The sequence below is a fragment of the Lonchura striata genome, chromosome Z, assembly GCF_050655825.1.
Source record: "Lonchura striata isolate lonStrDom1 chromosome Z, ASM5065582v1, whole genome shotgun sequence".
In the NCBI taxonomy this organism is placed as follows: Eukaryota; Metazoa; Chordata; class Aves; order Passeriformes; family Estrildidae; genus Lonchura; species Lonchura striata.
Window position 1 is genome coordinate 55,199,273 of NC_140740.1, and position 12,713 is coordinate 55,211,985.

The following is a 12,713-nucleotide window of genomic DNA, read 5'->3' on the forward strand; positions in this document are numbered from 1 at the left end:
CGAGATCAAACAGGGTCCTTCGGAGCCACTTTCTTCACTCGTGGATCGTCTTTCTCAGGCGGTGGAGCGGCACGTGACCGAGGAGGGAGCGAAACCACACCTGGTCAAAAGTCTCGTGTTCTTCAATGCCAATCTGGAGTGCAGACGGATCATCAGCACGATGCCACACCAGGCCACCTTGGCAGACATGATCGAGGCGTGCAGCAAGGTGGGGACACCACAACATGTTGCTTCCATCATGGAAGAACACTTGGGGGATCGAATTGAAAAACATGTTAGGGAAGTTCTTGCAAATTATACAAAAGGCAACTCCAATGCAGGGAGACGCTGCTTTGGGTGTGGGGCACAAGGACATATTAAAAGGAGCTGCCCACAACTGGCAAAGCCCAACAAGCCACCAGACCTTTGCCCTCGATGCAGGAGAGGGAAACATCTCACAAGTGAGTGTCATTCACAAACAGATGTGGATGGGAAACTTCTTGCAGTTCCGGGAATCGGGAAAAAGAGCACGAATCAATGCCAGCGCGCTCAGACACAAATCCTGGCAGTGGCACAGAACCAACAGGAACAATCCTCAGGGAGCAACAAACAGAACCCCTCGGCAGAGCAATCACAAAATCCCCAGCGACCCAGACTTGGTACCACCCGGATTCCAATGCGTCTTGGCAACCTCCAAACTGACGTGTCTTTTGGACAATAGCCATGCAGTGATACCTACAGGTGTCACAGGGACTTCTTGGAAAAGGCAGGATTTTTTAATAATGGCCAGGGACAGAAGCAGTGTCCTTGGACTTGTTGTTTATCCATCTTTGATTTCAGCAAACCATAATGGGGAGCTGATGGTCACGGCAAAAGCCTTGTGACCACCTCTGACAATTCCACAAAACACACCGATTGCTCGAGCTATGGATTTGCCATGCCGGTGTTCAATAAACGGGACTCTTTTCCTGGTGATCAAGCAGAGGTGCGTGCATCTTGGGTGAAACATTTGAGCCGGGATCGGCCCATCGTTACTTGTCAGTTGACTTGTAACGAAAAGACAATTGCTATCACAGGGATGCTCGACACAGGAGCGGATGTTACAGTTATTTCATACATTTTTTGGCCTCGGGAATGGGACTTGGTTGCACCTTTGGGTTCTCTCACGGGCACAGGGGGGAGTTCCCTATGCATGCAGAGTGAGAATGCAATTGTTGTCACAGGCCCGGGAAAAAAGACAGTAGTTATCCATCCTTTCATCGTGCAAAAGCCCATCACAGTATGGGGAAGGGACCTTTTGGCACAATGGGGACTGAAATTAGAATTGGATTTTTAACAGGAGTCACTGTGGCACTCGCCACTCTGAAATTGACCTGGAAAACAAATGATCCTGTTTGGGTGGATCAGGGGCCCCTGGAGTGGAAAAAATTGAGTGCGTTGAAAAGTTGGTCCAGGAACAGCTCCAAAAAGGACACATCAAACCAACAGACAGCCCATGGAATTCCCCAGTGTTTGTCATTTGCAAGAAACCTTCAGGGTCTTGGAGACTGTTTCATGATCTCAGGAGAATCAACGAGGTCATCGAAGACCTGGGGCCACTGCAGCTTGGGCTTCCATCTCTCTAGATGATCTCGAGGGACTGGTCGCTTGTGATCATTGATCTCAAGGAATGTTTCTTCAGCAGTCCACTTCATCCAGATGATGCTGCACGCTTTGCATTTTCTGTCCCAAGCATCAACAGAGAAGAACCTCTGCAAAGATACCATTGGACAGTTCTTCCTCAGGGGCTCAAAAATTCTCCAAGTATTTGCCAATGGTACGTGGCCCAAGCTTTGCATCCAGCAAAAGAAAAACATCCAAAACCAAAAATTATCCATTATATGGATGATTTGCTCATTGCAGCACCAGCAAAACAGGAGGTGAAAGAGGTTTGTGACTGTGTGATTGTGCAGGTGCAAAAAGCAGGACTGGAAATTAGTACACCAAAAATACAAGAAATTGCACCTTGGAAATACCTGGGATGGAAGATCACGAAGCAAACAATAAGGCCACAGAAACTGGAAAGCAACACAAAGGTCACCAATCTCCAGGACTTGCAACAGCTTTTGGGGGAGATCAACTGGATAAGACCGATCCTGGGAATCACCAATGATGACATCTCGTCATTGTTCAATCTTTTGAGAGAGGACAACAACATCAAATCTCCCAGAACTCTGACACCTGAAGCAAAAAGGGACCATGAAAAGATCACAGACATGATTCAGCAGAGACAAGCACATCACTTTGTAGAATCATTGCCTTTTCATTTAGCAGTGTTGGGGGAAACAGCACAGTTATATGGGTTGATTTTTCAGTGAGATTTGTCTCAAATGGACCCTCTTTTGTTGATAGAGTGGGTTTTCTAGCTTACAGGCCCTCAAAAACAATTCTCACAGATCTAGAAATGGTAGCACAAATTATTATTAAGGCGAGAACCAGGTTGCTGACAATGTCAGGCAGAGATTTCTCAGTTATTCATGTTCCTTTAAAAAAAGTGTATTTTGAATGGGCGATGCAGAAATCGCAGGATTTTCCAATTGCTTTGTTAGAGTATCCAGGAGTTTGTACAATTCATTTTCCAGCTCACAGGATGCTGAACGCAAAAGTAAGTTTCAGGGAAAAACCAAAAATAAGCCAGGAACCAGTGGAAGGGGTGACAGGGTTCACTGATGGTTCTGGAAAAACTCACAAATCAGTAGTTACATGGCAAAATCCAAAAGCAGGGGAGTGGGAATCAGACATTAAAATGGTACAGGGTTCATCTCAAATTGTGCAATTGGCAGCAGTGGTCAGGGTTTTTCAATTGTTTCAGGAACCTCTCAATCTGATCACAGATTCAGCATATGTTGCAAATGTGGTCAAACGATTAGAGGGATCACTTTTGAAACACACTGACAATGAAATTTTGTATTCATATTTATCATGCATGAGGACAATTCTAGAAGGTAGAGAACACGAATATTTTGTTACACATATCAGGGCACATTCATCACTCCCAGGGTTCTTAGCTGAAGGAAATGCTCACGCAGACAGACTCACAATGACCATATCACAGACATTGCCAGATAATTTTGAGCAGGCAAAATTGAGTCATGCATTTTTCCATCAGAATGCACAGGCATTGATGGAATCATTTTGCCTTTCTAAAAGTCAGGCAAAGGAGACTTGTCCAGACTGTCAGCTTGTGCAGCCTCCTGCATCTACAGGAGCTGTCAATCCAAGGGGATTGCAGAGTCTTCTCAGCTGGCAAGCTGATGTCACAAAATACCCATTCTTTGGGAGGCTCAAAAATTACCATGTTTCAGTTGACACATTTTCAGGGGTGGTTTTTGCATCATTACATACAGGGGAGACTGCAGAACATGCCTGCATTTGCATCACTCGGGGTGCCACAAGAAATAAAAACATAATGGTCCAACATATACAGGCAAGGTGCTTGACAAATTCCTGAAAAAATGGGGAATGAAACAGATTTTTGGTATTCCTTGTTCTCCCTCAGGTCAAGCAATCATTGAAAGAACACATCACACCCTGGAATCCCTTTTGGATAAACAGAAAAGGGGAGAGGCAGGCACAACACCTTATATGCAGCTGAACAAAGCTCTGTATGTGTTGAATTTTTTAAATGGTTCTTTCTCAGAGCCCACATCACCAATTGTCAGGCATTTTACAAATAGTGCACAAGCAAAGCTAAGGGAAAATCCTTTAGTTTTGATCAGAAATCGGAATCAGGACAAATTGAAGGTCCATTTACATTAATAACCTGGGATAAGGGTTTTGCTTGTGTTTCCACAGAGTGAGGACCGAAGTGGGTGTTGGCGAGGCACGTGAAACCTTATCGTGTGCAGACGCAGGTGGACGCGGACCTGAGGAGCAAAGAAGAGAGCACGCAGACGGAGGCAGACAACGATGCTGCGGATGTCTTGTCAGACAAGGATTGATTACCCAGAGACTTGGGGTTTTTTCAGAGAAATTAAGTGTTATTTGGGTGTTGCTGAATTTCAGGGTTTTTCACAGAGGTTGGGCACATGGACATGGAGTTTAGACAGGCAGTGTTCATGTGTCTCATTCTCTTGCCTGTTGCCTTGGGCAATGGGACAGACTTTCCCATGAAACAACCGAGGGAAAATGTGTGGGAAACTTTGGCAAAGGCAGCGGGTCAGGGCAGTATTTGTCTGACTCATCCAAAGCCAGAGAAACCATTTTCAACATGTTTGGTAGGTGTGCCAGTGAAGGAGTGGCCAATTCCAAAAAATATCCCTCCAAAGGTTTTGAAAACTTTTTCAGATCCTATGGAAGGATGGCATGTTTGGATGCAATACCTTCCTGTGGCACACCTGGAACCCCCAGAGTTAGACATTTTTGGGCCAACAAAAACGAAATACTGCATCAAATTTAATCCATTGGGAGTGGCAAAGACAGATAATCATACAATAGATGCCACTCCAAATCAGCCTTTTTATAAAAATGCATCATCCTGGTGCAATTACACCAAGGTGACGAGTAAATCATCACTTCAACACCCAGTCACTTTACCGAAGGGAGTGTTTTTGATTTGAGGGAACAGAGTTTGGCCTGCTATCCCTGCAAAAGTCGAGGGCGGTCCATGCAGCATTGGGGAACTCGCATTGATAACACCTGATTTGAAAACTTTAAAGGACCAGACATGCAGGGAAAAAAGATCCCTTGATCAATATAGTCCGAATTGTGATGATGATGTTTATACCTGGGACAAGGCTCGGAGAATTGCAGTAGCAATTTTCTCACCCCAAACAGGATCAGGGGTGGCCTTGACACAATTGGACCACATAGCCTGCTGGTTGAGCAAACACAGTCATGCCATTTCGTCTGCACTGAGTGACATGTTAACAGATATCAGCAGTGCAAGACAAGCAGTGCTTCAAAACAGGGCGGCAGTTGATTATTTGTTGCTGTCACATGGGCACGGATGTGAAGCATTTGAGGGGATGTGCTGCATGGACTTGTCCGATCATTCAAAATCCATTCATGAAAATATAAAACAGATAGAAAGTAGTATCACCAAGTTGAAAATAGTAACAGGATCCTGGAGGGATGATGTGGTAGGGGACTTAAGAGAAGTTCCCGCGGACATGCCATGGGAGGAGGCTGTAGTGCAGATGCCCGCCTCCCAGGATGTCCATCAAAATCTACCACTCCCCCCAAGTTATGCAATTATCAGTTATTCCCACCTTTTGGTTATGCCAATCACCCCTTTGTACTTGCCCGTGTTCTAGAAGGTTCTTAAGTTCTCTGATTATAATTGGTTCTTCCCCAGTTACCAGCCTCTTCCCTCATCCTCATTTGTTGTATCCCCATCACCCCATCCTAAGTCCTCCCCCCAACCCTGTTCCTATTGGATCTTTTGTATCCTGACCCTCCTACTCTGTACCTGGTTATAAACCCTACCCCGCCCCTTGCTCAGGGCTCTCTTTGAGCCTGCTCCCTTGCTGTGAGGTCGGGTTGCAGATACCAGCAGACACCCAGCCCTCAGTGAAATAAAGCAGCTTGAAAGAGTCATCCCGCCTGGCACGAGCCTTACTTATTCACCATCGTAGAAAAGCTGCTAGCCGATTCTCTACTATTAAGAGATCTCGCAAGGCAGAACTCTACAGGATGATTTCTTTAACCTTTTTGATCTCTTACCATTGTGGAAAGAAATTTTAAAAATAATATTTTACATTCTTATAGGGGTTGTAGTTCTTCTGCTTGTTACGCCATGCATTTTCATGTGTATTCAAAGGGCCTTGAACAAAGTGGCAAAGCAGGTGTTTCTAGTTCAAAGAGGGAGGGGAGATGGGGGAACTCAAAATGTCTCTCAGAAAATTCTAGAGGTTCCAGGCCTTATTCAGAGGCATTCTAGATCCCAGCAGGCAGCTGGAAACAGCTGTGATTTTGAGTTTGAGACACGGAATGAATTATCAACTTTGAAGGTGGAACAAGCAGTCACAAAGGGTTAGATAGTATAGTAAAAGTAGTTACAAATTTTTTTAGTATTGTGCAGGGGTGTTTTTACTTTGTACATGGAGGTCAGAGGTTCTAAGATGGAGGAAAGTAGGCTGATCCTGTTCTTCCTCCTTCTTCTTCCTTACCTCCGTGTTCTTGGTGATGTTGGCACTCACAGATTGGTTTAGAGTAGAAAAGCACTTAGTAATATAAGTAGTAGGTATTGGGGAATAATTGTAAACGTGTTACAGGTAATATATCTTATAACAGCAGCCCTGGGCGGGGAGAGAGAAGAAGGTGACATTGGACAGTCACGGTGTCAGGAGTGTGTACGTCTCTGCCTTGGCCACAGACCGAGAACATAATCTGTTAGATAATTAGCAAAAAATTGCCTTGAGACGGAACAACAAGAGACGGCAGAGGGTTTCTTTGGAAGCACGGGTTGGAGGAGACCCTTCACCACCACACAAGACCTCAAACCAAACCCATGGTTCTCAAACTTGCCCCCTTGGGATTCATGTCTCCAGCTCCTTTGCCAGTTGCTTCCAAATAGGTTTGGACTGCTCTTGAATCCTTGTGGGATCCGTGACCAGGTGAGATGGATCTTTTTTCCGTTTCCTGGATTTTCTCACTCAAAGGCAAACAGGTTCCTACATTCTTTGTCAAGGTGTAAGCAGGAAAAGGCATCTTTTTGATCAATTACTGTAAACCATTTATATGTCTCTTCCATGGATGTTAACAATCTGTAGGGACTGGCAACCACTGAATAAATGTCCTTGGTTATTTCATTTATTGCTCTCAAATCCTGCACTAATCTATACTCACCATTGGGTTTACTTCACTGGAAATATAGGTCTATTATATTCTGATTCACATCCTTCTAAAATTTGGTATCTCAAGAATTTATCAATAATTTTTCTTATTCCCTGCCATGCTTCTGGTTTTATAGGTTACTGTTTAACCTGTACTGCTTTCGCCTCTTCCATTAATTCAACATGTATTGGTTGTGCTAATTTAGATTTCCCAGGTATATCTGTTTCCCATACTGAAGGAATTGCTGCAGCTTCTACTTCCCTAGGAATAGAGGGAGCTGCTTTTTCTTGAATCATTAACAAACAGTAACGAACATTGCTTGAGTGATTTCATACAGACAAAAAGACAACATGGAGCAAACTTTGGTTTAATGATAAAGACAGCTTGTGTCTCAACAAAGACAAAGTGACAGAAAATAGCGAACACCAAACCTCTTACATTTACTGCTAAATCTAATAATAATAATACATCATTAATAGCACTAATGGATCTTAAAAAATAAATTGAGATATTACAATCTAGTAAATTAGCACTAATGAATCTAATAAATGGAGCTATTACAATCTAGTAAACTAAGTAGAAGAATAAACAACCCTAAAAACTTAACAATCTTATTTCTATCTAGTCCTCTTGACAGCTAACTCTTGCTAGCCCTGGACAGCTGCAGGCCTAATTTGCTTTTTTCTTCTTGGGGATAGGCCCTCCTTCCTTCTGTGGGCGATGCCTCCTCCTGTGTTTGTTCCTTTCCTGCATGGTTTCAAACACCCTGGAAGATAGGAGACAAACCATCCATTGTCAATTTAAGACACACCATTAAACCAGGTGCTGAGATCTCCCTTTTTGTATGAATTTCTGTCTTTCCCTGCTGTGACACATTTGTAAATTGATCAGTAGCATGAGTCTGATCTTGTTTCAGTTTGTTCACATTTCTTCCTCCTTATGCTTCATGCTATTTTTAATTTGATCAGCCCCATCAAACCAAGATTTGATGGAGCTACTCCCACTTGTATGAGTTGTGTCTTGTTGGGGCACAGCAAGGTTTCATTCTGAATGCTGGGCTTTAACTAAGCTGTTTGGGTTTAAAGCTGTTAGGGTTGTAACCTTGACTATGGCTGCAAGGGGCGATCCCCCAATGCCCCCAGCTTCCCCAGTGGTCCCTTTGAAAAGGCTCAGCCTGTTTGAGTCCAAAGGCGCAGCTTGGAGCAGGAAGAGGAGGAACTTGCGCACCGTTTGCACAGCCCGCAGGGAAAGGGGCCTCTTGCCGAACGGGCTGGCTGCTGCGGCTGGCAGCAGGGACACTCGGCGCTGCCAGCCCTCTTGCGGCCTCTCTTCCCTGGCTCCCCGTTCTCCTTTCTGGGAGGGCTTTTGCTCCTCTTTGCTCTGCCCACAGTCTGCAAAGCAAAAAATCCTTATCAATCTTTCCATCCTCTCAGAAAGCTGGCAATCACAACGTCCAGCACTAAAATCTATCCGTCTCAGCAAATTCCTCCAAACCCCAAAGAGCTGAGAAAACAACGCAGCACTTTCAGGAAAATACTCCTGCTTTCTACAGCCAAAAGAGGTGGCATAAAAATGTGGGTATCAATAGTTCTACATTTCTTATTTATACCTCTCTGCCTAACATCTTTTTATCTCTGTTTTTCCTCCACAAATGCCTAGGGAATGAGTCAAATTAAATTCAGTCAAATTAGTGAAGACACATGGTTACCCAAAAAAATCTCTCTCTCTCTCCTTCTCTCTGAAACAAATTCCTGCTTGCCAGTAAGGAAAGTTTAATGGAGTCACAGCACTGCCAGCTCCTTCTTGGGGAGTATGCTGGGATGCTACAAAAAATCCCTGAAAATCTCCAGCACCCCCATGAATGCAGCCCAGATTACTGATGTTAGCAAGCAGTGGGGAATTAAGGATCTGATTGGAATCAGTGAGGGTGCCAGCCTTTGAGAAACCAATCTTTAGAGAGTCAAAGCCCAGTTTGGTGATAGTGCTGCTTTGTTGGCTCAGAGTTATGCTCCAGGATTTCAGGCCAGCAGCACAAGGAAGCCTTGGGCAGCATCTGCTGTGCCTTTCCCAGTGCATGGGACAATGGGATCCTGGCAAAGGGGCATCTCACATGGCTCGCCAGCAGCTTTTGTCCCCTTCTCCCAGTTTCTTGACCTTCCTGGCATGTCTGGAACTCCTTCCCATTCACCTGAGCACGAACACCGACAAAGACAAGTTTATGCTCTTGTTTCAAGGAGTAGTAGTACTCCACACACTGTGCCACAGTCTTAGTCTGAATCTGTTGTGAAGAGAAAAAGAAGGAATCTAAAAATGGCCATCCTCTAGGCCTCATTGGAGAAAAAGTAGAATATGGAATAAACCAGGAAGTAAAATCATGGAGTAAATTGAGTAGGGTGTAAAATGAGATCAATATGCAGTAAGAGAGTGAATTGTAGTAAACCCTGCATTATGCACCACGGTAACAGATATATTGTGCACTTCAAAACCAAATCCATCTAGCATAGTTCTTCTTTCCCCTGTTCACTCTAGTTATCCCAGCATAGTGTGTTGTGGAAGCACCAGCAAACCTATGAGACAAGTCTGACAGAAGAAACCTTCATCTTCCAAAACAGCTTGGAGAAAAGCACTGGAGAGGCAGGTTCATCATTTTCACATAGGTCTTCGATGTCCCATTTCATTCCTACTTTAACATTTTGGGTACTTGAGAAGAGAGACACTGAATTCCAGTATTTGGTATCAGAAAGAAGGAGCTTTTCCTTCTGATCACCTGCTAGAGTAAAGAATGTCCTGTGACTTTACCTGCTTCTGGATGAGATGAAAATCCTTGCCATAGGTGTGGAAAGCCTTTCGGAAGGACTCCTTCTCCTCAGGTGTCCATCTATCAGAGCCTGGCAATAAAAAGCAGCAGGTAAATTGATCCCTCTCTCCACTTGAAGTAGATCCCATTGGCTGCCAAAACAAAATCAGCGCCATCCATCATTCACGTGTGTACATGCCTGCCCTCTCAGAAGGTAATGAAGACAAGAGTAGGCATTCCCCAGGGAAAAAAACATGGACAACAAGCTGAAGGAGTAGATGGCGGTGCTTTCCCTGCTACCCTTATGCTGGTGTTACGTCTTTAAGCAGAAATGTTTGACAGGACAATTAAGTGGACACCAGCATCTGTCAGTGAACAAACAAGCTCTGCTTTGGTTACCTGCGTAGTGATAATCAGCCATGGGATGGCCTTGAGGCACCGGTGGCCCTCCTGAGAGCAACATCTCCAGAGCCTCCTGCAAGATCAAAGGGAAAAAAGCTCTAGCTGCCCCAAAACACAAAAAAGGAGCCAGAAAATTGAAATGCTGCCTTTCAGCTACTTTGCCTCTTCAGAGATTCTCACCACTGCATCTCATATGGGTTAAACATTGTGGTTAGCTCCTAGTCCCTTCATTTTTCCTGCCTATCTCTTTGTTCCTTCTCCTCAAGAGTGGCCTTTTGCTGACCAACTCAATGATTTTGATCCTCCTGCACCCAGAATTGCCTTAGCTCACTAAGGCTTCTGGGAGTTTCCCCTCTATGCACCTCAAAATGTCTTAGAAAACACTGAACTCCAGGAGATTTACAAGGGTGCAGATGGCAGGACCCTCCGTCAGTGCCTTCGGGAGAGACATTCTCCCTGCTCCAGCCCTTTGGGCTCACCACTGAAGCGGCTGGAGGAGACACGGCAGGCAGCAAAAGTGCTCTGCTTCTTGTCAACTCCCTGCTGCAAAAGCAGCCAGGAAAGGCTGTCCCAGTGCCCGGGCCTTATTAATTCCCTGTCCACTCTTCTCTGCCCCCAAACAGCCGCTTCTTACCAGAATGCTGCCGCGTGCCTGGTGCAGGCAGTGCAGGGCGAGCTCCAGCTTAGCTGCTGCCCTGGGCATGCCACGGGCACTGGCCATGTCCAACAGTTCTCTGACTGCAAGCACAACAAAAACCCACTGAAAGTCAGGCTTGAGCTGAGGAAGGGGAAAGGTTGCCATACAAGGCAGAAGGAAAGCACAAGAGCTTAAGACAACAGGTTGGAGAGCATGAAAAGGAGAGCAAAGAAAGGGGCAGGTGAACTAAGGGTCCACACAGTGCTGGCCCTCCCTTCCAAGCAGCTTTTGTAATAAGAAGTGGGGGCCAATCTCCCCTCTTCCAGAGGCAAATGACTCTGACCAATTTGGAGAGCAGGACGGTTGCTCTTTTTCCTGCTCTGCTGCAAAAGCATCCTCCTTGCCTCTAACCCTCACATGCGGGAAGATGGGCGAGACAAGGAGAGAAGCAGAGCCTGCAAAAAATGGGATTTTCAACTAAAAAAAAGCATTTTACACACCCGAGTATCTCAGGGGTGGAGAAAAATCTTGACAGCTTCCTCTGTCCAGGTTTTCCACGTCAGAGTCATCTTCCTCCCAGGGCTTCCAGACCAGGGTTGCAGGCTCTTCATCTTCACTTAGCGGTGTGGTCTGCAGCTCAGGGAGCTCAGCCTGAAAGTCACTGCCAACATTGATGTGCCTAAAGGAAGAAGGAGGTGGCAAGAAGGGTAAGAAAGTCAAATGGTCAAGAGACACCTCCCGTGGACCCACAGGCTTCAAGCAATCCCACCCTGACTCTGAAATAGCAGTTCTCCTCCTTGCCATTCCTCAAGTTTGCTGCCCTTTAACCCCTTTTGCCAAAACTCACGGCTTAATGTTGGCTCTTGCTTTCCTTTTCATTCTGCCTCTCCTTTCCACCTGAAAGAGATCAAAACAATGCTCCAGATAAAAATCATTCTGCCAAGATGTGTCAGGAGCCTTCCTTCTCATCCTCATCATTGCAAGCCACAAGCTCTGCTGTCCCAGCTCCCCTCAGCTGGGTGCAATTGCTGCCTTTTCACTTGGAATTTCCAAGGCAGGACCTTCTAGCAGTCTGCAGCTTCCCCAAGAGGGGAAGCAGAAGGCCATGCACTACTGCCTTCAGTCCAGGGAGCAGTGAGAAGACCCAAGAGAATGGCAGGGAAGATGTGCCAGTGGAAATAAGGAAAAGGTTCCTCAGCCAGAGGATGGTTGGGCACTGGAATAGCCTCCCCAGAGAAGCTCTTCCAGTGCCCAACAAGCCTAAGAGAGCTCAAAAAGTGTCTGGGCACTGCTCTTGGGCACAGGGTGTGGTACTCGAGGCCACCCTGGGCAGGCCCAGGAGCCGGGCTTGATGATCTTTGTGAGTCCCTTCCAACCCAGTGAATTCTGTGACACTGGGATTGTGTTCTTGAGAAGGACCACGCCAGATGGCATTCCATTGCTGCCTCTGACCGTGAGGTGCTTAGGGGCAATGGAAAACATGGACAAATCTATACGAATATCTCCATAGAAAAGATATCCAATGCAAGCAGGGAGAAAAAAAATTATAAAGATATTAAATGATACTGTTTCTTTATATGATCTAAGTATGTAGCTATATAAGACTCACTGAAAACAGATCATTTTTGCAGGTGAAAGCCAGTATTGGAGGGCAAGCCTGGTAAACTGCTTCCATGTCCTGAAGGACAGGGATCACAGAGGAGAGTTCCCATCCTTCTGGTTTTTAAAGCCTTGGAGGAGGCATGAGCAGAGTCAGGGCATAAAAGGATTTGTTGCCCCTGAACCCCTGACCTCCTCGGTAATATTTTGGGGCAGCCACAACATAGGTTTAGGATTTAAATTGGCACCAAGAACTTTTAATCAGGTCACTAGTGGATGAGAATCTGCAAGTACATGGTGACAGCACTCTATGTCCTCTATGGAAAGGTCTGTATTTCCAATGGAGGCAACATTATTCCTACAGATGCTGGAATAACACTTTCATGTGTAACCTTGTCTGGGGAAAGTACCACAGACTATGTCGGTCGTGGTTGGTGGGACAGACAACAGGATCCTCCTGCCATTCTCTTAGTGGTTTGAGGG

The 12,713-nt window shown here is 45.5% G+C and overlaps 1 protein-coding gene across 1 annotated transcript; it reads right to left on the minus strand.

Annotated features, from left to right (window-relative positions):
* Positions 1 to 209: 209 nt before the first annotated feature.
* LOC146763840 (zinc finger protein 541-like) lies at positions 210 to 11,609 on the minus strand. Its single transcript, XM_085566366.1, has 8 exons — positions 11,479 to 11,609; positions 11,132 to 11,310; positions 10,629 to 10,732; positions 9,992 to 10,067; positions 9,595 to 9,683; positions 8,984 to 9,073; positions 8,023 to 8,186; positions 210 to 7,561 (listed from the first exon to the last, which is right to left on the minus strand). The coding sequence occupies exons 1-8, from the start codon at positions 11,607 to 11,609 to the stop codon at positions 7,465 to 7,467; spliced, it is 930 nt and encodes a 309-aa protein (XP_085422492.1). The 3' UTR covers positions 210 to 7,464.
* Between the last annotated feature and the right edge of the window lie 1,104 nt (positions 11,610 to 12,713).

What these genes read in the sequence shown, in the direction of transcription:
- LOC146763840 (XM_085566366.1), bottom strand. Translation starts at nt 11,609, where the DNA reads ATGATGAGGATGAGAAGGAAGGCTCCTGACACATCTTGGCAGAATGAT. An exon ending in GCAAGAGCCAACATTAAGCC is followed by an intron (nt 11,311 to 11,478) that starts GTGAGTTTTGGC and finishes TTCTTCCTTTAG; the next exon opens with GCACATCAATGTTGGCAGTG. An exon ending in TCCACCCCTGAGATACTCGG is followed by an intron (nt 10,733 to 11,131) that starts GTGTGTAAAATG and finishes TTGTGCTTGCAG; the next exon opens with TCAGAGAACTGTTGGACATG.